The sequence below is a fragment of the Carcharhinus amblyrhynchos genome, chromosome 6 (genome assembly GCF_965287045.1).
Source record: "Carcharhinus amblyrhynchos chromosome 6, sCarAmb.v2.hapA, whole genome shotgun sequence".
Lineage (NCBI taxonomy): Eukaryota > Metazoa > Chordata > Chondrichthyes > Carcharhiniformes > Carcharhinidae > Carcharhinus > Carcharhinus amblyrhynchos.
The window spans coordinates 80,548,756-80,573,716 of NC_137329.1; the positions used below are offsets into that span (position 1 = coordinate 80,548,756).

General features: G+C 42.6%; 1 protein-coding gene across 1 annotated transcript in view; it reads left to right on the forward strand.

The window, feature by feature from the left end:
• Positions 1-24,961, forward strand: part of grm8a (glutamate receptor, metabotropic 8a) — a 389,882-nt gene that overhangs the window by 281,525 nt on the left and 83,396 nt on the right. The window contains exon 6 of the mRNA XM_080190782.1: positions 2,175-2,375. Within this exon, the coding sequence (XP_080046908.1) occupies positions 2,175-2,375 (201 nt within the window). The remainder of the gene's footprint in view (positions 1-2,174; positions 2,376-24,961) is intronic.

Below are 24,961 nucleotides of genomic sequence, written 5' to 3' on the forward strand. Positions count from 1 at the left end.
ACCTGTTTAGTTGTCCTTCATTGTCGCTCATGTTGCAGCTGAGAGTGAAGCAGTCCATCGAATTAATCCATTCCTAATTTTATAACAAATTGGCTTTGTATTGTACTTGTAACTTCTGATTGAACCACACTGCATTGTCCTTCCACTCTTGGGAAGTGGGTATCACTAGCAATGCCAATATTTATTGCCCATCTTGAGCTGCCCTTGAAAGACTGGAGCTGCCTTCTTGGTCTGCCTTGTATATCAGGTAGGGCATTCCAGGATACTAATTTTATGATGATGAATGAAGGGTGAAATACATCAAGGTATGGTGTGTGATTTGGAGGAGAATTAGGATTGTATTCCTGTGCATATTGAAATAATCTTCGGAAACCTGACCCCACAACCATGTTTAATGTTTTAAAATTCCTGGTAGCATTTCAGCCTGCTGCTTCTGGTCTCTTCAGAAGAAGGACATGGAGAGAGGGGAATTTTCCCATTCCATCCACCACGGGAATTGTAGCAGGAGAGTGGCAGACCATGCAAAGGTCCATTGACCCAAGTCTTTGTGGGTTTCTTCTGGTTACTCCAGTTACTTCCCATGGTCCAAAAATGTGCAGGTTAGATGGATTGGCCATACTAAATTGTCCCCTTAGTGTCCAAAGGTGTGTAGGCTAGTTGGATTAGTCATCGTAAATGTGTGGAGTTACGGGAATAGGGTGGAGGGGAGACCTTGAGTGGAATGCTCTTTCGGACAGCTGGTGTAGACTCGATGGGCGAACTGTCCTCTTTCTGCACTGTTGGAATGCTAAGGTTCTTTCTTATGGTAATGGAAATGGAACTTGACTCAATCAGCCAATGTCAGCCAGTAATCTCAATAATTTGAAACTCTGTAATGTGAATCATAACCTGGTACTTTACCACTTCTGCCGATTATTAAATTCTTCAACAGGGCAAAACCTCCATCATCAGCCTCCAAACCTTTACTCAGCATTTACCAGTTGTGAATGGAGGCTGAACTTGCATCACTCATTCCAGCATTTTACACAAGTATTTGTGAGAACAGGGTTGAACAGAAAGTTTTACAGAATTTGTCCTCATGTTCAGCATTGAGTCCTGGTGATGCATGCAAAGACTTTGCCTTGCTTGTTTCTCAGTATCTCACTCCCACTGATGGTGTTGATGTAAAGTCTCAGCAGTATATTGTGGCTACCTTTTGAGATAAGTTATCATATCCAATGAAGAATGTATAAGAAGATTTCCTGTAGGTGTTTGTGGATATATGGGCACACACTCTTCATTTTCATAGTATCTTAGAAATCATAGAATCCTACAGTGTAGAAGGAGGCCACTTGGCCCATCGAGTTTGTACTGACCACAATCCCACCCAGGTCTCCTCCCCATCACCCCATGCATTTACCCTGGTAGTCCTCTTTGACACTATGGGGCAATTTAACATGGTCAGTCCACCTAACCAGTACATCTTTGGACTGTGTGAGGAAACTGGTGTGCCCGGAAGTAACCCACACAGACAGAGACCCAAGCCAGGAATCAAACCTAGATCCCTAGTGCTGTGAGGCAGGAGTGCGAACATTTGTGCCACCATGTTGTCCTCATTTCATTAGATGATCTGCAAAACTGTGGAATTAGTAACATTTGGCAAAGCAGCTATTGTCACATTTTGCAGTTCCTGATTTGCAGCTTCATTAATGGAAAACTGTTTCATGTGACAAAACTGACCTGTGAACATTTTTGACATGCAACATCAAAAGTGGTGAGTTTGTGCACTGATACATTGTCACCTTTCAATTCCATTGTATCAGTCGTTGAAAGTAATAACCTCTCATTATGACCCTGTGTTCATGGAAGCACAGTGCAGCTACAGCTGAACTCTATCCCACTTAAGTATCAACTTGAAGTACCACTGCCTGAGGCATTGAGGATCTTGCTGCTCTTTGGATTAGACATGATAAAAGACACAAATGGAGAGTGAGTAGCATCTGTTCTGTGGTGAGGTGAAGAAAAACGATCCGTGATGTGTTGAAACTAGACAGCAATGGAGAGAAGATGTTTAAAGAGAAACACCACACCGAAGTTGAATAATTGACCACTGTAAGCATCCTTGCGCTCATGGGGTTCTGATGCAGTATATTAAAAAAACCTCTTAAATGTTGATCTTTTTCATTTTTTTTTAGGATTGGAAAGAATTGGAAAGGATTCGTCATATGAGCAGGAAGGAAAAGTGCAGTTTGTCATCGATGCTGTGTACTCAATGGCACATGCTTTACACAATATGCACAAAGAGCTGTGCCCTGGTTATGTTGGTCTGTGCCCCATTATGAGCTCTGTGGATGGCAAGGAATTGCTGCGGTTTATTCGAGCTGTAAACTTCAGTGGTAAGTGTTTTAATTTTTTTGCTGTACCCAGGCATAGTTTTATTTTCATGCTCTCTTTTAAAAACATATTTTCATTGGTGTTATAATTGTAACACCTTGGAGACAGAAGTCTCTTCACCAAAATCCCCTTATTTCCAAGTCTGACTATAGCAAAGAGTGCTTTCAGTTCGTAGACTACACTAGGAGTCCCAGAGGAACTGACACGCCTGGTTAAATACAAGATGTTTGGCCCATCAATGTAGGATTAAATCAAGAAGTTCATGTTTTAACAGGTCAACCTCAGTTGTCTGCTTAAAGTCATTACAATAATCTAATGGCCAGTTGGTGAAGGAAGAAACAGAGACAGTATTGCTTGCACTCCAGGAAGAAAAAGAGGGAAAATTTCCCAAATGCTCCTGATGATAATCACATGTGTGCAGTTGTCACATGTAATCACATGTCACACTGCCCACATTGGTTTACAATACATAACAATTTGGAATAGTTTTATTCACAGAATTCAACAGTACAGGTATATATCTCCAGACTCGACTCAATCCCTGTGTCTATAAAGGTGTCTTTATATGTGCTTAAGGAACCATCCAACTAATGCCCTCCACCTGTATGTATTTAAACTCAATTGATACAATTATAACCATAGGTTCTTGTAACCAACCACCGTGAACTTTCTGGTAGAGATCAGATATTTATAGTCCTTCAGCTGTGTCATTTAAAGCTTCTTGCTCTACTGGTCATTGGTTTTCTCTGAGCCACAAGTGAGTTTAGAGCTACATTCCACTGAGGCTAATTATAAGAATTTAATCTTTATTTGGAATTGAGATATAATGTTTCTTCATTCTTACTGTGCTACCAAATAATAAGATTTTCCCTCAGTTCACTGGAGGTCACTTAATGGTACAGCATTGCTAATGATATTGGTAATATTTTAATATGACTTTCTCATTGAATATACATACAGGTTTTTCCCCGAGCTTCCCTAATTAGATTCAGTTTTTCATTTTCTTTTGAGAGTTGACATCATTGAAAATTATCTTGTTTGAACAAATTATGGATAAGGTGCTTAGATTAGGGACCACTGTTAATTTGCCTATGCCGTCCACAATTCCGTTCCTCTGGTGAATAACTCTCATATATTGCCATTGTTTGGTGGCCATGAATAAAATCAAGACTGGATCTGCTTTCAGCCCTCCCAAAAGCATTTAATTGTCTTAATGTATATTTCTCAAGCAAAAATTTAAGAACATAAGAAATGGGAGCAGGAGTAGGCCATTTGGAGTTCACATCTTCATGGCTGATCTTCAGCATCAACTCTGTTTTCTGCCTGCTTGCCATTTCCTTTGATTCCCTGAGAGATAAAAAATCTGTCTATGTCATAGATCTGCACAGAAGAGGGCCATTTGGACCATCCAGTCTGCGCCGGCTCTTCAAATGAGCATCATGACTTAGTGCCATTCCCCTGCCTTTTCCCCGTACTCCTACACATTGTTTCAGTTCACGTAATGACCTAATCCCCTCATATATTCAAAGATGGAGCATCCACAACCCCCAGGGACGAGAATTCCAAAGATTCACAATCTTTTTAGAGAAAAAATTTCTCCTCTTTTCAAAACCTACATCATCAGCCACATATCCTGAGGCTGTGCCCTTGTGATCCAGATTTCCCAGCCCAAGGAAAACAATCTCTCAGTTTCTACCTTGTCAAGATGCTTCAGAAGCTGGTATGTTGGAATGAGATCACCTCTTGTTCTTCTAAATGCTAGAGAACATAGACTCAGTTTGGTCAGCCCCTCACCTTGTGACCAACCTAGTGAAACTTCAATGTACCATCTCCAATTCAAGTATATCCTTACTTCCATCTGGAGATCAAATCTGTGCACAGAATTTCATATGTAGTCTCACCAATGCCCTGTACAGTTGTAGGAAAGCTTCTATACCCATGTATCCCAATCCCATTGCAATATAGGCCAGCATGCAATTTGCCTTCCTAATTGTTTACTGCACCCACAAGCTAACTTGTGGGTTCCCTATGAGTAGATGCAAGTTCCTCTGAACATCAACATTTACAAGTTTGGTGCCTTGTAAAGATTATTCTGCTTTTTTACTCTTATAAGCAAAATGAATAATTTTCCACTCCCCCATTATATTCCATCTGCCATCTTGTTGCATACTCACTTAACCTACCTATATAAAAAATTGCAGCCTTTCTGTCCTCCTCGCAGCTTGCATTTCAGTCTAGCTTACTATCATTAGCGAACTCACATACGTTACTCTCTGTCTCTGCATATAAGTCATTAATATAGATTGTAAACAGCTAATGCCCGAGCATTGATCCCTGCAACACTCTACTAGTAACCATCCACTGACTTGAAAATACCCCATTTATTCCTACTCTTTGCTCCTTAGACACTAACCAATCCTCTATCCATGCCAGTATGTTGCCAAGTCCATGAGTTCTTATCAACCTTTTCCGTGACGCCTTATGAAATGACTTTTGTAAATCCAAATATACTATATTTATTGGTCCCCCTTTATCTATGCAGTTACATCCTCAAAAAAACTTTAAGTTTGGCAAATACTATTTCCTTTTTGTAAAGTCATGTTGACTTTGATCGCTCTATGATTCTCTAGGTGCTTTGTTCATGCTTCTTAATAATAGGTTCCCATTACATTTTCAATGACTGACCTGAACTAATTCCCTGTTTTCACTCTCCCTCCTTTCTTGAACAGTGTGATTGCGTTCCACAGAAATCTGTCTCCTGTGGAGCTGTGATGCTATATTGTCCCCATTTAATCCCATGTATTCTGCCTTGATTGACACCATTTTCATTCATGTGTTCTTAAAATACAAATGTGATCTCAAATGTTTGAGAGCAGCTGAATGAATTATCCGCTTTCAATCATCAAAATGTGAATGATTGTTCAGCAGAATCTCTTTTAATTTGAAAAGGGTGATTTTGTGAGTCAGCATGTGTTGGCAGTTCACTTTGGAGATGATTTCCCTCTGTGAGATGTTCTGAGTGCTGCTCCCTGCTGGGAATGCTGGATTACAGATTTAGTTTACTCTGGCCATTTTTATACCCCCATCATTGTTCATGTTCTGGAACCACTTTTCCGGGAAGAAGCCTGTCCTGAAAGAAAACACCTCCTCTCATGTGACTTGCAGTAGCAAGTTCTGGTAAAATGTGGACATGTTATACCCTGTAACCCATGTGACACATACAGGTGTCATTTTGTATTCTTGGTGTAATTTAACTCTTCTGGCATGAAACAGACTGGTGACTGAAAGCGTTAAATCCCAGAGTTTTCCACATTGACATACAAGTGATACATGGACGTTTTTGCAATGCCTGTAGTTGAAATGACCACAACATAATTGTATCATACATTGATAAGAATATTTTTATTAGGTTTACTGAAACCTTAATGCCTCAAGTATCCTTGATAACGATAGAGTAATTTGAAACAATTATGTTTTCGCTTGAAAGCATGTCAGGTTTGGATATTAGTTTTTTGCTAAGAGGACTGAATAAGTAACCCTATTTAATATATTCTCTTGGTTTGAAATGGAAACTATTACAGAAACTTGCGCTTACTCCTGCAAAAAAAAACAGCTTCTGGAGATATAACCTTAAGCATATCATCCTCTATCCACTACAAAGCTTGGCTGGTCTTAAGCCTCAATTGCTGCCATTGTTGCCTGGAACTTTCTGATAGATTCGTGACAACAGGAGGAGACCATTCAGTACTTTCGACTGGTTTGTGATATTCATTTCACTGGTTATGAGGTGATGGCCAAACTGTATCTTAATCCAATTAATTAACCTTGATTCTGTAATCTTTAAACACCCATCTCGTGATAGTCTGTCAATGTCCATGTGATCAGCTCCAGTAAAGCTGCGCTGACTGTGAAATTGTGAGAGGAAGTCCTAATCATGCCACTGCTTATTCTTGTCCAAAGGCTGTTTTGCCTTTGGCTCTGTGATGTGCATTTACTGGGGTTGAAGGGTGGTTTTGCCAAGATTCAGGGGTGACAGGCTCCAAGGTTCACTTTGTTGGTCCTGACATGGACTGGGGGTCTGCCATTGATGAAGCCTGTAAATACTTTAAAATAGCAGCTGCCTGACCACTGTCCCTAATCTGCAGCGGCCCCAAAGATCCAGCCAGCGGCGTGCAGCTTTGGGTCAGAATCATTGCTAGGCCAAGTGGCTGATTGCAGGAAACAGCAGGGGAAGTGGTGGCATAGTGGCATTGTCACTGGACTGGTAATCCAGAGACCCAGGGCAAGCTCTGGCTTCAAATTCCACCACGGCAGATGGTGGACTTAAAAACCTAATGATGACCATGAAAACATTGATTGTTAGAAAATCCCATCTGGTTCACTGATGTCCTTTAGGGAAGGAAATCTTGTCCTTACCTGGTCTGGCTTACATGGGACTCCAGACCCAAACCAATGTCCTCTGGAGGACAATTAGGGATGGGTGATAAATGCTGAGCACAGCGATGCCCACATCCCCATGAATGAATTTTAAAAAAGAATAAACAGCACCTAGGGAGTGTAGGAGTTGCTTTGGGAGCTTAGCTGGGATGAGAGAAGTCTAAAGAAACTATCAGAGCAGATGAAAGAAAATCAACATTGGAGGAGATGCAAAGGAGGAAAAATGTGGGGGAGGAATGACAATATATTTTCAAATATATCCGTTACTTTTAAACTCAATGCAGTGCTTTTAAAGTTAAGTCGTCATAGTTCCAGGTGACCATAGACTCTGACTGGTGGTGATTTAACCTGAGGATCACCATACGTCAGGCAAGGGGTAAGGTTGAGAAGGCAGGGCTTTCATCAGCCAGTATGGAAATTGAACCCACGCTGTTGGTGTTGCTCTGCATCACTAACCAGCTATCCAATCAACTGAGCTAAACTGACCCCCACAGAGAGCTTACATGGTATTCAGCTTACACACTTGCAATCTGGCATAGAATCGCAGAATGGCTACAGCACAGAAGGAGGTCATTTCTGTGCTGGCTTTCTGAGTGACCAGTTCACTGAGTGCTATTCTCCTGGTTTCTACCTGTAACCCTGCACACTCCTTCTTGAATGCCAGGATTGAACCTGCTTCCATCACACTCTCGGACAGCACGTTGCAGATCTTAACCACTCATTACGTTTAAAAGTTTTGTCTCTTGTTTCCTTTGTTCTGCCAATTACCTTAAATCTGTAAGATGGCAGAGGGTCAGGGGAAATAGTGACAAACAAATCCGCAGCACCACTCAGTGGCCAAAACTTAAAACTGCTCAAAGCAGTTCTAAATCGGGAGTTTCCAAACTGGGGTCCGTGGTCAAATGGCCCAGTGAAAGTGAGGCCTTCGAGCACTGGTTGCCGATAGGCTGACTTGCTCCATTTGGTCTATTCTATCATGCTGTTGCTTGGCAGAATAGGCCGTAGCCAACAGCAAGGCCAAGGTGAGGCAGGAGCCAGCAGGAGACAAATCAGCTGCATGTTGGGTGACAGAGGTGAGGAAAGGCTGCATGTCGCCTACAGGGGGTGGCAATAGGGTCTCGGAAAAGGAGCTGGTTGGAATCAGTCCTTGGGAATGGAGTGATGCAGTTTGGGTCTCGGGAAGGAGCGGGGAGCACTTGGTTCTGGGCTCAGGAAAGGAGTGGAGGTGGGTGTTCTGGCCTCAGAGAGAGGTACGTAAGTGTGTTTGTGTGTGTCTGAGGATGTGAGGGTGAGTGTGTGAATCTGAAGAGTAGGACTTCAACGGTGTGTGATGAATATGAGACAGAGATGTGAGAGTGAGGTGGACAGAGATGTGCGTGTGTCCATATTAGAATTAGCTTTCCTGCATCTTTGCTCCCATTAAAAATAACAAAGGGTAAGACTTGTATATTTTTAGTAGGAAGTCTCACGACATCAGGTTAAAGTCCAACAGGTTTATGTGGTATCACAAGCTTTCAGAGTGCTGCTCCTTCATCAGGTGAGTCACCAGTGCTCCAAAAGCTCGTGATTCCAAATAAACCTGTCGGACTTTAATCTGGTGTCATGAGACTTCTTACTGTGCCCACCCCAATCCAATGCTATCATCTCCACCTCACATATATTTTTAATTAGAGAACTTTTAAATTATTACCAGATTAATATATGCACGGATAGAGCTGAAAAGACTTGTTTACATTTGATATCTGTGTTTGGACTTATATTGTGGCAAAAAAGGGGTGTCGACATTATGAGAATGTTTGGGGTTACTCGAAACTTTTGGTAGGTTACTAGAGGTCCCATGGCTCAAAGTCCAGTAAACTCTATTCTAAATTTTTCTCATGTCCCAGAGTGGCATCTTAATGAAATAATGTATTAAAATGTAATGTCTGTCACCAGAGAAGTGCCATGTTTAAAATGCAACTTCACAGAAACGTCTGTACTCAGATTTCAATGGAAGGGTCAACTGTGCTGCCCGCTGAGTGTGCAAAATCCAGGGAAAGTGAAATAGACAGGTCAAGCAGAGTTAGAGAGTAATTCAACTATTGAGGTACTAGGAGGCAGATTGAGAAGCGTAAGAGAGATCTGGGGAGATAAAGGGAGGGTGGGGAAGGAAGTCGTGAGAAATTGAGGGAAGAAGAGAGGGATAGGGAAAGGGATATGGTGCTCAATAGCAGGGGATTAGAGTAATGCATTTCAGTGAGGTGTTTGGTCAAACACACAGTGCTCAGTCATGAGGATTGGATTGGGGTGAGCACAGTAAGAAGTCTCACAACACCAGGTTAAATTCCAACAGGTTTATTTGCAATCACAAACTTTTGGAGCACAACTCATTCACCTGATGAAGGTATTCTGAGACCTCTTATTGTGCTCAGTGAAAAGGTGTATGTTGGTGGGGATGGGGAGGGTGGCTGGTGAGACTTCTTTTAGTGCTCAGTGAAAGGGTGTGTTGGGAATCTGGGTGGGTGGGTGGGATGGGTGTCTACTGTGGGTTCTGATCAGCTTAGTGATGGCCGGAGTAATGAGATGCGCTGAAGTAAAGTATGGTGCCTCGAACCACCCCAACAGGAGAAACTGCTGCTCGGCTTGAAGAAAGAAGTGACTTTTGGGTTCAATCTCCAAAATAATGCGTAAAGGGAAACTGACTATCCCACATGAGGCCAGTGGTCAGTATTATGTCTATTTGATGAACAACTTTTACTTGCACACTGTGACTATTGGGAATCATAGTGCGTGATGAATAACATGAATTACAGAAATCAGCCGATCTTGTTTTGACCATTTTGAGCTATCTTCAAACGTATTCCCTCATGTCCAATTTTGTTCACTGTAAAAATGAACACTGTAACACTGCAAACTTGAGGTAGCAATAACTGATGAAAAAATAATTCATTGACCACAGAACTTTGCACCTCCCATGTCCTTGAGAGATCTCGTGAATCCATTCCTTCTTCCAAGATGTGGAGGCAGCACATTAGTACTATAACCGTTTACACTTGGAGAAAGGAATTTATTAGTTGGACATGCTGCGCTTTGAGCTGTCCCAAAGGAATGGCAGGATGATACATAAATGTGATTTTCTTTAACTTCTTTTCTAAAACATGAATTCTAATGTGCCAATTCACAGGCCTGTTTCTTGAGGCTGTATAATTGGGACAGCATATTTTTCCAGACCTACATTTAAAAAGAAGGAAATATACATTGATACAGCATCTTTCACATCTGAAGGTCAGTTCTAACCTCTGCAACCAACAAATCATTTGTTTCATAGGCAAGCGTGTTTTGCACACAGCAAGTTCTCTTAAAAAGCAAATTTAATTAATAATATATCTTTGGTTCAGGTTGAAGGTTACTCAGAATGACTTCCTGGTTTTCTTTAACAGTGCTTTGGAAAGGTGTTTGGGGGGTATTAGTTTTCAGGGCATTATAGGACGACAAATGATGTCTTTGGTATGCTTGCACACTTCTGGTACTTTACAAAGCTCGCCAGATATCATCTTGGAAAAAGCATTAGCAGGCACGCAGTTGATGTCTTCCAGAAATATGCAGAGTAGACAGATCATGAGGTTAATCATTGTGTAACTCAAATCTGCTATCAGCCCCTGGGACTGAAAAGTGGTAAGTCACATTTGTGCCACATCAGGAGAGGATCTAACCATTTCCCCTTGACATTCAATGGCATTACCGTCACTGAATGCCCCACTATCAGTATCCTGGGGGTTACCATTGACCAGAAACTAAATTGGGTCAGCCATGTAGGGCCTTCGAGCCTGCCCCGCCATTCAATAAGATCATGGCTGATCTGTCGTGGCTCAGTTCCACTTTCCGGCCCTCTCCCCATAACCCTTAATCCCCTCTCTTATCAAAAACCTATCAAGAAATGGGTTGATGGGTTTTTGATAAGAGAGGGGATTAAGGGTTATGGGGAGAAGGCCGGAAAGTGGAACTGAGCCACGACAGATCAGCCATGATCTTATTGAATGGCGGGGCAGGCTCGAAGGGCCAGATGGCCTACTCCTGCTCCTATTTCTTATGTTCTTATGTTCTTATGTAGATACTGTGACGACAAGGCAGAAATCAGAAGCTGGGAATTCTGCAGTGAATAACCCATCTTCTGACTCCCCAAATCTTGTTTACCATCTACAAGTCAGGAATGTGATAGAATGCTTTCCATTTGCCTTGAAAAACACTGAAGAAGCTCAACACCTTCCAGGACAAAACAAGCTGCTTGTTTGGCTCTCCTCAAACATTCATTCCCTCCATCACTGACACACAGTGGCAGCACTGTGTACCAGCTACAAGATGCACCGCATCTCCTTCAACAGCACCTTTCAAGCCCACGACCCCCACCACCTAGACAGACAAGGCAGCAGATGCATCAGAACATCATCTCCTGCAAACTCCCCTCCAAGCCACCCACAATTCTGACTTGTAACTATATCACTGTTCCTTCACTGTTGCTGGGTCAAAATCCTGGAACTCACTCCGTAACAGCACAATGCATGTATCTGCACCACATGGACAGCAGCAGTTCAAGAAGGCAGCTCACCACCACCTTCTCAGGGGCAATTAGGAACCAGCAATAAATGCTAACCTGGCCAGCGACACTCACATTCTGTGCAAAAATGGAAAAAAAACACTGATCAGCTTCCAGCCCTACCATTTTGGAGCTCCAAGTTCCCACTGATGCCCTGGCTTAATATTTCCCACACAGCTAAACACACATTAAGCGGTGTGAAGGATGAACACCCCTGGTGCTACTTAAAAGGATTATCCACTTCTTACTGGTTAGTTGGCAGTTGCTATCTTCTGGCTGATGCAATTCTCCATGTTTGTGGTGATTTGCATATTCCTTTCAAGTTTCAAATGTCTATGAGGAATGGTGTGGCACATCACGAAGGATTTGCTGAATTTAAAGGTTTTTGCAAGTGACACTTAGAGTCATAGGGCCTGATTTTACCGTCAAGTTCCATCCATTTTCAGGTGCGAAAACTTGGTAAAGTTGGGCATGAGGCGAATAGAGCAATCTGTGTCCGCCTCTGCACCATTCCCCCTTTATCAAGGCCCAAAAGTGGCCACGATCAGTACCATGCCCAAAACTGGCGGACAGCCATTTAAATGCATTTGCATGCATTTAAATTGACTTAATAGGTTGCACGCCCAACCTTACCAGCACTTCCCCCTTTACCACCTCGTTCACCCATCCAGAAATGGCGCAAAGCAGAAATGCTCCACAAAAGTCTGACTCAGGTGCTCCAGCTAGTGAGGAGGTAAGTGCCGAGCATCCGATGGCTCACGGCTTGAGATCGGTGGGGATGGGGGAGGTGGGTCCGATGGCTCTCTGCTTGAGATCAGTGAGGGGGAAGGAGGACTCCACTGCCAATCTGCCTGAGCCTCAGTGAGGTGGAGAGGTGGAAAGATTGGGGGGGGGGCGCGTGGCGGGGGGCAGTCTGCTACCACTCTGCCTGAGATCGGTGGGTGGGAAGGGGGGTCTGCTGCCACTCTGCCTGAGATTGGTGGGAGGGGAAAGAGAGGCGGGGCCCATGATCAGTCTGAGTGGCGGAGGTGGTGGAAGGATAACGGGGTCAGTAATGTTGTGGGAATGGGGTAATTCTACGGGGTCTAGGGAGGCATTATCCAGCCCGGGATCAATGTGGCAGGGGAGTATTCTATCATTTTGTTTCTGCGCATGCGCAGTTGGAGGCGCCAATTGGAGGCTGCAGGATTCCGGGCACGTTAAGCCCCATCGACTGGCTTCTGCAGCGCAATTCAGAATTGCTGATATTTTCGCAGGCAGTGTGCACGTGGGGGTGTCTAAGAATGGGTCTAAAAGTCAGATCTGAAACACTCCCAGTTTTGTGTCCACCCAGCACCTAGAATCAAAATGGTAAAATAGGGCTCATGGCGTTTTAGAACACATGAAGAGGCCCTTCAGCCCATAATGTCTATACTGGTCATCAAGCACTTACTTATTCATTCTAATTGAATTTTCTAGCACTTGGTCCGTAGCCTTCATGTTTCGAGTGCTCATCTAAATGCTTCTTAAATGTTGTGAGTGTTCCTATTTCTACCACCCTTTTAGGCAGTGAGAACCAGATTCCCACCACCCTCTGGATGAAAACATTTTTTTTCCTCAAATCCTCTTTAAATCTCCTACTCCTTACCTTAAATAGATGTCCCCGGGTTATTGATCCCTCCATGAAGGGGAAAAGTTTCTTCCTATCTACTCTATCTGTGTCCCTCATAATTTCGTACACCTCAGTCAGGTCCCCCTCGATCATTGCTGCTCTAAGGGAAAACAACCCCAACCTAAGCAGTCTCTCTTCATAGCTGAAACGCTTCAGCCCAGGCAACATCCTGGTGAATCTCCTCTGCATCCTTTCTCGTACAATCACATCCTTCCAATAGTGTGGCAACCAGAACTGCACACAGTACTTTATATGTGGCCTAACCCCTAGATATGGGTATACAATAGCACTTCCTTATGGAATCAAGCATTACTGCATGAATGAACAGGGGCTATGCAGTGCAAGTCAAACTGCTAGAAAAGAGGGAAAGGACATTCAGAAGGTAGTCATATCTTCCCAAGTTAGTCAGGGAACAATTCTCCAACTCGAACCTTACATTAATCATTCACTAAGGAAATTGTCACTGCATCCCACCTCAAAGGGGTGCATCAACTACAATGCCAATAACTGTGACTGGGTTCTTTCCAGGCCACTGCTGGAGATAGGACCAAAATAGATTCATAGAGGTTCAGCCCAACTTGTTCATGCCATCTCTTTTTTTAACCCCTAATCTAGTCCCAATTGCTTGCATTTGCCCCATATCCTTCTATACCCATGCTACCCATGTAACTATTTAAATGCTTTTTAAATAGAGACTGAGGGATTTAGGGTTGTTTTCGTTGGAAAGAAGGCGGCTAAGAGGGGATCTTATTGAAACATATAAGATGATTAGAGGTTTAGATAGGGTGGATAGTGATAGCCTTTTTCCTCGGATGGAGAAAGCTAGCACGAGGGGGCATGGCTTTAAATTAAGGGGGGGTAGCTACAGGACGGATGTCAGGGGTAGGTTCTTTACCCAGCGGGTGGTGAGGGATTGGAATGCCCTGCCTGCTGCAGTTGTAAATGCGTCTAGTTTGGGGGCGTTTAAGAGATCTCTGGATAGGTTTATGGACGAAAAGGGATTGGTATAGGCTAGTGGGCCATTGTTTCTGTAACTGGTCGGCGCAACATCGTGGGCCGAAGGGCCTGTTCTGCGCTGTAATGTTCTATGTTCTATGTTCTAAAAGACAAGTTTTCGCTTTCAGTTTTCTGTTCATTATTGCGTTAGGGAGATCACTGAGGATCTCTGTTCAAAGAGAGATTAGTTCATTTTAATCCCTTGTGTCAGAGACAATCAAACATAAGAGTTTGCAAAGGTTGTTGCTTCCCCATGGTGCAGATTGCTTTGCAGGTGCTGCAGATAATTCTGCCCTCTACTTGGACAGAAAGGGACTTCCATCTCTCAAAGTCCAGCTGATCTGTGATCATGGGCAATGAATCATACAGATCGATGTCACACACCAAGGCACAAAAGCAGATAGTAGGGCAGTTGGGCAATAGCTTGGTCAAAGGAGGAAAGAGTGGAAGAGATTTAGAGAAGAAATTCCAAAGCTTAGGGAAGCTGAAGACATGGCCATCTATAATGGAGCAGCTGAAATCAGGGATACTAAAGAGGTCAGAATTGGAGGAGGCATATATCTCAAAGATTTGTGTAGATGTAGGAGATTATATAGAGAGAGAGGGTTCGGTTCATGAAAAGACTTGGCAGCAAAGATATAAGCGTTAAAACCAAAGTTTTGCCAATGTACACTACTGAGCACAGAGGTGATAAGTGAACAGGATTTGTGAGTTGGGACACAATTTATGGAAGTTGGGACACAAGTTTACGGAAGACCAGTCAGAAAGGTCAAGAGATAGTCTATATTTGCAGGAGATTTGAAAATACATTTACTAACCTTGACCATGTGTGTTAGCTTATTAAACTTCTTGAGGCACGGCCTCCAGGTTGTTGGAGCATTGACCTCTACACCTACCACATTCGAATATGCATCTGGGCAGCCTCCTGGTCTCCTGCAAATATAGACAATCTCTTGACCTTTCCATTGCCTACACCAAGGCCCCCACTTCAGTGTCTGAAAAGCATGGTGTTCTCTCGTTCAAGATTCAACTATTCTTTCTTCTCTATGTCATATTCAGCTTACAAAAGAATCCCAGAGCTTGCTCTAGCCATAGCACATGTCCCTTTTCAGAGGAGCATGTTAGCTTTAAGTTGCACTGGCAAAATTTAGTTTTGGATTCCCTGCTAATGTGTGCAGCCAATAAGCAACACTTTCAGTGTTGACTGAATGGAGAAATTATGATAATAATCAGGTAGCACAGACATTCTGTTGCCTGCATTATATGGAAGTGGCATGGGTTAGTCACAGAGCTTGATCCTAGCACCTGTATTTGGGAGCTATCCAATTTAGGCACCATTGCCATCAGTAATATAACACTCCCACATTACTGCACTGAAGTGCTATATGAGCCTGTGCCTGCTGTCTCTGGAGTGAAGCTGGAATGTGCAACCTTCAGACTCCGAGGTGAAAATGCACTGACTGATTAAACTGACCATTGCTTTGTAGGCTGAGAATTGGATTTTTGTTTCCATCAGAAGGAGGGTCAGATAAATTTCAAATAGATGTAAGCATCAAGCATTGATATACTAATATCCACATAGCAATATATGTAAGTCTTATTATTGGGTATTGCTCTGAGGTATCATTGATAATTTTCCCAGTTTTCCTGATTTTGTGGGAGTTTCTGCTTAACTGCAGCCATTGAGAAAGATACAACACTAATCACTATCCTGTGTACAACCTGTTTGATCTTGTATTAACTAGGAATTTGGAGGAAAAAAAGTCATTTTCAACTTTTGTGTGGTTAAAAACAGCTCCATGCAGCTCCAAAGCAGTTGCTGATGATTTCTGACATGACATCAAGCCCCACATTTCTGTTGCTTTTCAATTTAAGTTTTCAAATCTCATTTCGTCAGAGAATATGATCCAGCACTGTAATCTGATTCATCTCTGTGTTACTGTGTTAAGATGTATAGTAGAAAGTAACATGTCCATATTATTCTATAGAGCAAATGTTCTCTCTTCACTGTCTGCAATACTCTTTCAATCTGGCTTTCTAAAACATTCGAATCATGCAATAGTGTACTTATAACAGCATCACCTTGCCTGCAGGAATGATCCTTTTGTACATAGTTATGAGCTTCCACAATGAGTAAGTGATTGCTTTAGTCTATACAGTGCCAGTATCTCCTCCAGTTTTCCCAGCACTTTTCTTTAAGCCTGTTACTACTTTAAGAAGCAACTGAGGAGTCAATTTCTGATGGCATTTTCCTCCATGCATCTTGGGAGAGAATGTGAACAGTTTTGGCCACCTTATCTAAGAAAGGATATACTCACATTGGAGGCAGTCTAGAGTGTTGTCGACTTTGGGTACAGATAACACTTAAACTGCAATCGACTTGGGTACAGACAACACCTAAACCCAGAGTACTCAAATTCCAAGCTTGGATAACTTGTGCACAAATGAGAATGCAATGCAACATTGCAGGGTGTTCTGCTGATTCATACAGAAAATGCAATGTTATAGTTCATTACAACAAATGAGAAATGAGCAACTTTCTCATCCTCCATTTGCATACATATCCACCAACCATAGCATAACCTTTTCCCTTTCTTATCAGTAGAAAACCGTCTCCTGCCAACTCTTCATTAGCATAATATGTCCCCATATCTTGCTATTTGGTCATTGTCATGGAAACTCATCCTGTGTCCTAGCCTGGAATGCAGTATTTATGGAACAAGGTTTTAGATTACTCAGTTATCCTGAGTGCATAAGCGCTGGCCTTACTGAAGGCCATACTGAAGACCTTGTTTGGTTAATAATCATTTTCCATTACTGACAGAGTTGTTTATCATAACTTAATTTCCACAATGGTTGTAACTTAGTTTTTTCCATACCAGCTTCTGCATTTCTGCTTTTAACTATAGTTTCATTATGTTTATTGCTTTATTTGAAGTGAGCACCCTTAATCTTGCAGAACAAAGTGAATTAAGTATTTGGCCATAGCTGGAATTACAACTTAATTTCCACAAGCGAAGGTGCACTAAGTTAATATGGAGGGATTTTCTTATGAGGAAAGGTTGAGAAGGTTGGGCCTGTGCATATTGGAGTTTAGAAAAATGAGAGGTGACCTTATAGACCAATAGGATTCTCAAGGGGCTTGACAGGGTAGATGCTGAGAGGTTGTTTCCCCTTATGGGAGAGTCTAGGATCAGAGGCCATAACCTCAGAGTAAGGGTTTGCCCATTTAAGATAGAGATGAGGAGGAATTTCTTGTTGAGGTTAGTGAACTTGTGCAATTCTTTACTGCAGAGGGCTGTAGAGGCTTAGTCATCAAATATGTTCAACGCTAAGGTTGACAGATTTTTAATCAGTAAAGGAATCAGTAAATCAGTAAAGGTACAGAAGGATCTAGATAGGCTGGGCGAATGGGCCAGGAACTGGCAAATGGAATTTAATGTTGGCAAGTGCGAGGTGGTCCACTTTGGTAGGAATAATGGTAGGAAGGATTATTACTTACGTGGCGAAAAATTGCAGCAGGCGACGGTGCAGAGGGACCTCGGGGTCCTTGTGCATGAGTCGCAAAAACCCAGCTTGCAGGTGCAGCAGGTGGTCAGGAAGGCTAATGGGATGCTGGCCTTCATAGCAAGGGGGATTGAATATAAAAGTAGGGAGGTCTTGCTGCGGCTGTATAGGGCATTGGTGAGGCCGCAGCTGGAGTACTGTGTGCAGTTTTGGGCGCCATACTTACGCAAGGATATTTTGGCCTTGGAGGGAGTGCAGAGGAGGTTTACTAGGCTGATGCCGGAGTTGAGGGGGTTGAGCTATGAGGAGAGGCTGAATAAACTAGGCTTGTACTTGCTAGAGTTTAGAAGAATGAGGGGAGATCTCATTGAGACGTATAAGATGATGAATGGGATGGATAGGATAGAGGTGGAGAGACTCTTCCTGCTCAGAAAGGATAGTAGGACTAGGGGGCACAGCCTCAAGATAAAGGGGGGGCAGTTTAGAACGGAGTTGAGGAGGAACTTCTTCACTCAAAGGGTGGTGAATCTCTGGAATTCTCTGCCCGAAGTGGTGGAGGCTACCTCGCTAAATATTTTTAAGACGCGGGTTGATGGGTTTTTGATAAGCGAGGGGATTGAGGGTTATGGGGAGAGGGCGGGAATGTGGAACTGAGCCACGACAGATCAGCCATGATCTTATTGAATGGCAGGGCAGGCTCGAAGGGCTAGATGGCCTACTCCTGCTCCTATTTCTTATGTTCTTATGAATCAAGGGTTATGGGGATAAGACAAGAAAATGGAGTTGAGGATTATCACATCACATCAATCGTGATCTCATTGAATGGCGAGAAGGTACGATGAGCTGAATGGCCTTCTGCTCTTCCTACATCTTGTAGAATTTTAATTCTTGACGCTGATGAAGGAACAGCGTTCCGAAAGCTTGTGGTGTTTACTATCAAATAAACCTGTTGGACTTTAACCTGATGTTGTGAGACTTCTTACTGTGCTATCTTCTCCCGCCATGAGAGAAAGACCAAACTTAAGAGTGTGAGCTGTAGAGTGAAGCAGCACGGTGGCAGTGGTTAGCGTTGCTGCCTCACAGCGCCAGAGACCCGGGTTCGATTCCCAGCTTGGGTCAGTGTCTGTGTAGAGTTTGCACATTGTCCCCATGTTGCATGGGATTCCTCTGGGTGCTCTGCTTTCCTCCCACAGTCCAAATATCATAGAACACTACAGTGCAGAAAGAGGCCCTTCAGTCCATCGAGTCTGCATCAAACACAAAGCCACCCAGGCCCTACCCCCATATCCCTCCATATTATGTGTGGGTTAGGTGGATTTGGCTATGCTAAATTGCCCCTTAGTGTCAGGGGGACTAGCCAGGGTAAATGCATGGGCTTGTGGGCATAGGGCCTGGGTGGGATTGTGATCAATGCAGAGTCAATGGGCCGAATGGCCTCCTTCTGCACTGTAGAATTATATGGTTCCATGACAGGACATGGAATGACAATGCAAATGATAAGGTAGAATGAGTGGTAGCTGGTCAAATGGGGATGTGTGGCATTGCCTAGGCAGAGGGGGAGATGTGAGCCTGCAGGTTATGCTGGTGACCTCTAGGGTAGACTTGAGAAGGTAAAGTGAGGGGGATTGTCACTGAATGTGACATCCTTCCTGACTATCAGGTCATGAAACTTCTTGCAGTGTTGTATTCAGAAGCAAGGCCAATAAAGCTCCAGCATCTTTCCATTCACAGGGTCCCTTTAAATAGTCAAGCTGAGAGGGGCACACCTGCTCACTCTGATTGGTCAGGAGACCTAGAAACCAGTTACAAACACAGTAGCTACGTTAAAAAGCCAGGATAAACGTACTGCAGCGTTATCAATGTATTCAGTTCCGCCCTTGCATTCAATTTTACATTGTTTAGCGATTTGTTTGCTTTTTTGCTTAGTCAGGGTTGTTACAATTGTCTCGTGGTGCACGCTGGGTGGAGCTTTGCCACAATTTGTTAGAGTGTCAGGCTTTGACTGAAAAGAGGTGCGGATCTTTCCAAATGCAAAGATGAGTTCCAAACCCAATCTTCTGACACTTTGACCAAAAAAAGCTCCCCGCCAACCATTACAGTCTCGGGGCACTCTCCCCTGTCTGGGCATAGCCCTCTCCCTCTGAGGGCTGTACTTACCTTGGCGCCCCCGGCAGCATGACCGTAATTGTTTTTCATCTTCACAAACCTGTTTGAATCTCACCAATATGATGTTACGTCAGCAAGGTTTCAACATTCTGTGACAAGGGATAATGTGGAGGGAGGATGTTTAAACAGATTTAAGTGCGTTAAAATGTATTTGAATGAGGTTCCGAAAGGGCGGGAACCTTGCGACATCACCTGCGAGGTGGGGGAAGATCAGGAAACGAATGGCGGGATTTTCTGGCCGCTGTCTCCCCAAGTTCGGAAAATCCTGAGGTCAACGGACCTTTGCGTGGTCCTGCTACAATTCCCATGGCGGGTGAGATAGGAAAAGTCTGTCCACGATCTCTTTGGTGAGAAACTCGTTTACCGACTCGCAAAATTTTGCACCCCCGTTGTCATTCTTGCTGGCTACGAATGCAGCTGCAGAATTGACCCCAGGGGATCTTTCTGAGAAATTGAACTCTGTACTTGGCCCTGGTTTAACTTCTCATCCAAAAGATGGCACTTTTGGCAATGCAGCACTCCACTTTGTACTGCTCTGAAAAATGGCCAAATCAAAATATTTCTCGCTGTACTGTCATATCAAGTATTTCACTAACATAGCCAATCTGTTTGCTCTCCGGACACTAATCAGTGTAAAGTGATGAAAGATTTTATGTTCTAAGCTCATATAACTTCATTCATATACACAGTAACATTCTAGCTAATCTGTAGCATCAAATCCCACTGTGAGAACCTGTTTAGCCACATTTGTACCATTGCTAAGAATGCCAAAAAATGAGATGCTGTAGGATAATTGTCTTCATGCCCCCTTTTCGCCCTCCAGCTATTTCTTTACTTCCTTTTAGCAATACTGATTGACAGAACAATGATGAAATGCTGTTCCTGCTCTGGATTGCTCAGAATACCATGTAATCTATATGACAGTTCATTTTCATTGAGATCCAGTTTTGTGTTTAACAAATAAACATAATTGAGTGGTACCTTCCACTTGTCAAAAATATATGAGATGATAAATGATTCCAACCTTGATTTAAATGTGGCTGTAGGTAATGATGTTTAATCAGAAGACAAATTTGTATTGCTTATAACTCTTTGGACAAATTACGTTAACAGTATTATTTATAAATAAGAATGATGTACGTGCAGTGCATGAACGATTATCAGGAAGTTCCCAGTTGATGCTTATATTTGCCTTGTGTTTCATTGCTTTCACATAAGTGAGAATACACCAAGAGAAATGGAAATGTTCTAATACACATTGGAGCAAGGGTTCACAATAGTATAGTTTGCATGATTCCATGTATCTCAACCTCTCTTTTAAGTACTAGTTTATCTCTTTCGTTTTCTCCTCACTTCTTGAGATGTGGGAGGAAGTGGACCCCATCATGCTTGTTTTCCAAAATAACGTAATTGAGGCCTGAGACACAATTTTGAGCGGGCTTCAAGTGTCCCGGTTTGGAAGCACCAACCTTGTGCCCCTTATGCCTCAATATCCATTAAATTTCTGTGCTTTCCTGCAACTTTGATTTCCTTTTTATTTTGTTTGTTTTTGCTTTACTTGTTTCCAACTCCAAGTCAGAATGAAAATTAGGGTGCTCTTGTATCCTGAATTGCTGCGTAAAGCTACAGAATAGCAAACAAAGAAAATGGACTTTGAATGAAATAAATGAATGCCCTTTCAGAGATGTTAGTCTACTTGGTGTTTTCTTCAACATTACTGCACCAGCACTTCTTTTCTCCAAGAATCACAGTCATTTCCAAGACTCAGAACTCTTTCACTTTTGTTGGATGTTTTCAGCGCCCATTCAGAAAGCTTCAAAGAATTAATAACAAAATAACTATCGATGATGTTAGGTGTGGAATTGATGTTTTCTGCGCACAATAATGGAATTGTTAAAAAAAATTGAGCATCTAACTTCCTATGAATATGGGATTACTGTCTAGTTGATCAATTTTAAAGTCTGTTGCTGGTGATAGATGTTTTACTCCAGTGAATTGGTGGTCATTTCTTAAATTCAAATCAATAGCTATGAGTCATAATCGAGTGTGCTTATAAGACACAATTGATGTTCTGTGAAATAACCACTGCATATAACATCGAATAACCATTGCCTCAATGACTTACATTAGCTTTAAAGATGAGGCCAAAGTTACATAAAATACTGTATTGTAGTTTTCATATGTTGGTGTTGTTTCAATCAAAATGGTAGCTATGTTCACCCTCTGTAACTATTATGACTGCAAGTTTTGAGAAGGCATGTTAGGACATTCTCAGCAGCTGCCACCAGGTACAATATTTTCTTTGCTTGTCCTTTTTTCTAATCTTTTCTTTCTTATCTTCCTTTCTTATCTTTTTTCTAATTGACTCTGCGGTAGTGTGGTGGTATTTTCATTATTTTCAATCCAAAGACCCAGAGTAACGCTCTGGGGATCTGGCTTTGAATTCCACAGTAAGAAGTCTCACAACAGTAGGTTAAAGTCCAACAGGTTTATTGGGTAGCAAAATCCACTAGCTTTTGGAGCAGCGCTGGTGTTGTGAGACTTCTTACTGTGTTTACCCCAGTCCAATGCTGGCATCTCCACATCATTTTGAATTCCACCACAACAAATGGTGGAATTTGAATTCAATTTTTAAAAATCTGAAATTAAAAGTTCAATGACGACCATGAAACCATCGCCAATTGTTGTAGGGAAGGAAATCTGTCATCCTTGCATGGTCTGGCCTACATGTGACACTGGATCCACAGTGATGTGTTTGACACTTAACTGCTATCTGAAATAGCCTAGCAGGCCACTCGGTTTAAGGACAGTTATGGATGGGCAATAAATGCTAGTCCAACCAGCAACACCCACAGCCCATGAATGAATTTTATAAAATATTTTATGCTAACTTGTGCTTGTGTAAAGAAAATACATTGTGTAAGGAAGATACGTTGTAATGGGTTTCAACTTCAACTGCCTGAGAGAGAAAATAGACTTTGCTCCAGGTAACACTCCTCTTGCTGCCAATTGTCTGAACTCCATCTCTCTCCTGCTGTGTAATGTTGCCAATCTGTCTATGGGATGCTGAGCTACTCACATCACCAGTTAGAACACCAGCTTTCCGAGGGAGTTTGACCTTTTAAACTCCGAGCTTTTCCCAGCTGACACATCAGCAGTCTGATTGAATATTGATTCCCCTTCACAAACACACCGCCAAGATTTATACTCGGTCCTTGCACCTTCTAACAGCTTCACCGACCAATTTTCTACCAATTCGGCATAAATGTGTGATAAGAGCGTTTATTGTTTCTTGAGCAGAACAGTTAGTGAGCTGAATTTTATGGTTTAAACTGATGTTAATGGAACCACATAAATTTCCATCCTGTGTTTATAGAATACTTTATTAATTCCAGATAATTCACCACATAATTTTGTTACAGATTCAGGAGACTTTGAAAGCATTAGTGCAAAGGTTACTTTCTCACATAATCTCACAAGTTTTTAACTGTGGCTCATTCTGACATTTGATTTTTAGACACGTTTAAAGTTTATTTATTAGTGTCACAAGTAGGCTTACATTAACACTGCAATGAAGTTACTGTGAAAATTCCCTAATCGCCACACTTTGGCGCCAGAGGGGTACACAGAAAGAATTTAGCATGGTCAATGCGTGTAACCAGCATGTCTTTCGGACTGCGGGAGAAAACTGGAGCACCTGGAGGAAACCCACACAGACATGAGAAGAACTGGAGACTACACTCATTTACGTAAGCCAGGAATCAAACCTGGGTGCCTGGCCCTGTGAAACAGCAGTGCTAACCACTATGCCACCTTGCTGCCTATTCTATTATTCTAATAATATTCTAATGATTTAAAGATTTTTTTTAACCTTTTGCCTCATCCACCTTTCCCTCACGCATTCTCATAATGCAAATTGCAACTTGTTGATAAGAACAGCGTCTTCCCTTTTCCACTTTAGTTTTTGTATTACGCCACTCCCTTTTTGTCTTCACAGGAATAAGCTCCAATGATTTGTTCTTTATTGATTGGTAAATGTTACCAATAACCTGAAGGACCTTTCAACTTGAAATGTAGGAGTGACCACTGCACAGTCCTTGTGGAGACAGAGTCCTGTATTCGCATTGAGAATACACTCCATTGTGTTCATAGAATCATAGATTTTCTACAGTGCAGAAGGAGTCCATTCAGCCCATCAAGTCTGCACTGACAACAGTCCCACCCAAGCCCTATCCCGTGACCCTGCATATTTACTCTGCTAGCATTCCTGACACTAAGGAGTAATTTACCACGGCCAATCAACCTAACACACACATTTTTGGGTGTGGTAGGAAACCGGAACACCTGGAGGAAACCCACACAGACGTGGGGAGAACGTGCAAAGTCCATATTGACTGACGCCCAAGGCTGGAATTGAACCCGGATCCATGGTGCTGTGAGGCAGTAGTGCTAACAAGCACACCACCATGCCATGTTGTGTGGCACTACCACTGTGCTAAATGGAATAGTCTTCAAACAGATCAAGCAACTCAAAAATTGGCACACATGAGGCGTCGTGGGCCATCAGCAGCAGCAGAATTGTACTCAACTACAAACTGTAACCAGGCATATCCCCCACTCTACTATTACCACCAAGCCAGGGGAATCAACCTTGGTTTAATGCAGAGTACAGGAGGCCATGCCAGGAGAAATTACAAGCATACCTAAAAATAAGATGTTAATGGAGCTACGGAACAGGACTCCCTGTGTGCCAAACAGCATAACCAGCAAGTAATAGACAGAGCTAAGTGATCCATAACCAATGGATCAGATCCAAGCACTACAGTTCTGCCACATCCAGACATGAATGGTGGTGGACATTTAAATAACTCATTCTCAATGTTGGAGTAGCCTAGCACATCTGTGCAAAAGATAAAGCTGAAGCATTAGCTACAATCTTCAGCCAAAAGTGCCAAGTGGATGATCCATCTCGGCCACTTCCAGAAATCCCAGCATAACAACTCTCCTGCTATTCTCCTGTATACAAAGTAAATGAACCCCTCAACATGTTTTCTCAATCCTTTATGAGTGATTGGTGCCTATATATATATATATATGTATACCTAAATATATACCGATATATATATATCATCATAACAGCACGTCGGGATATACCTGGACTAGACCTTGTAATCAGTAGAATGAATGATACAAACACAGTCTGTCTCAATCTGTAGTCCACCGAAAGCTGCCATGGAATTCACTGACAGCAAGGACAA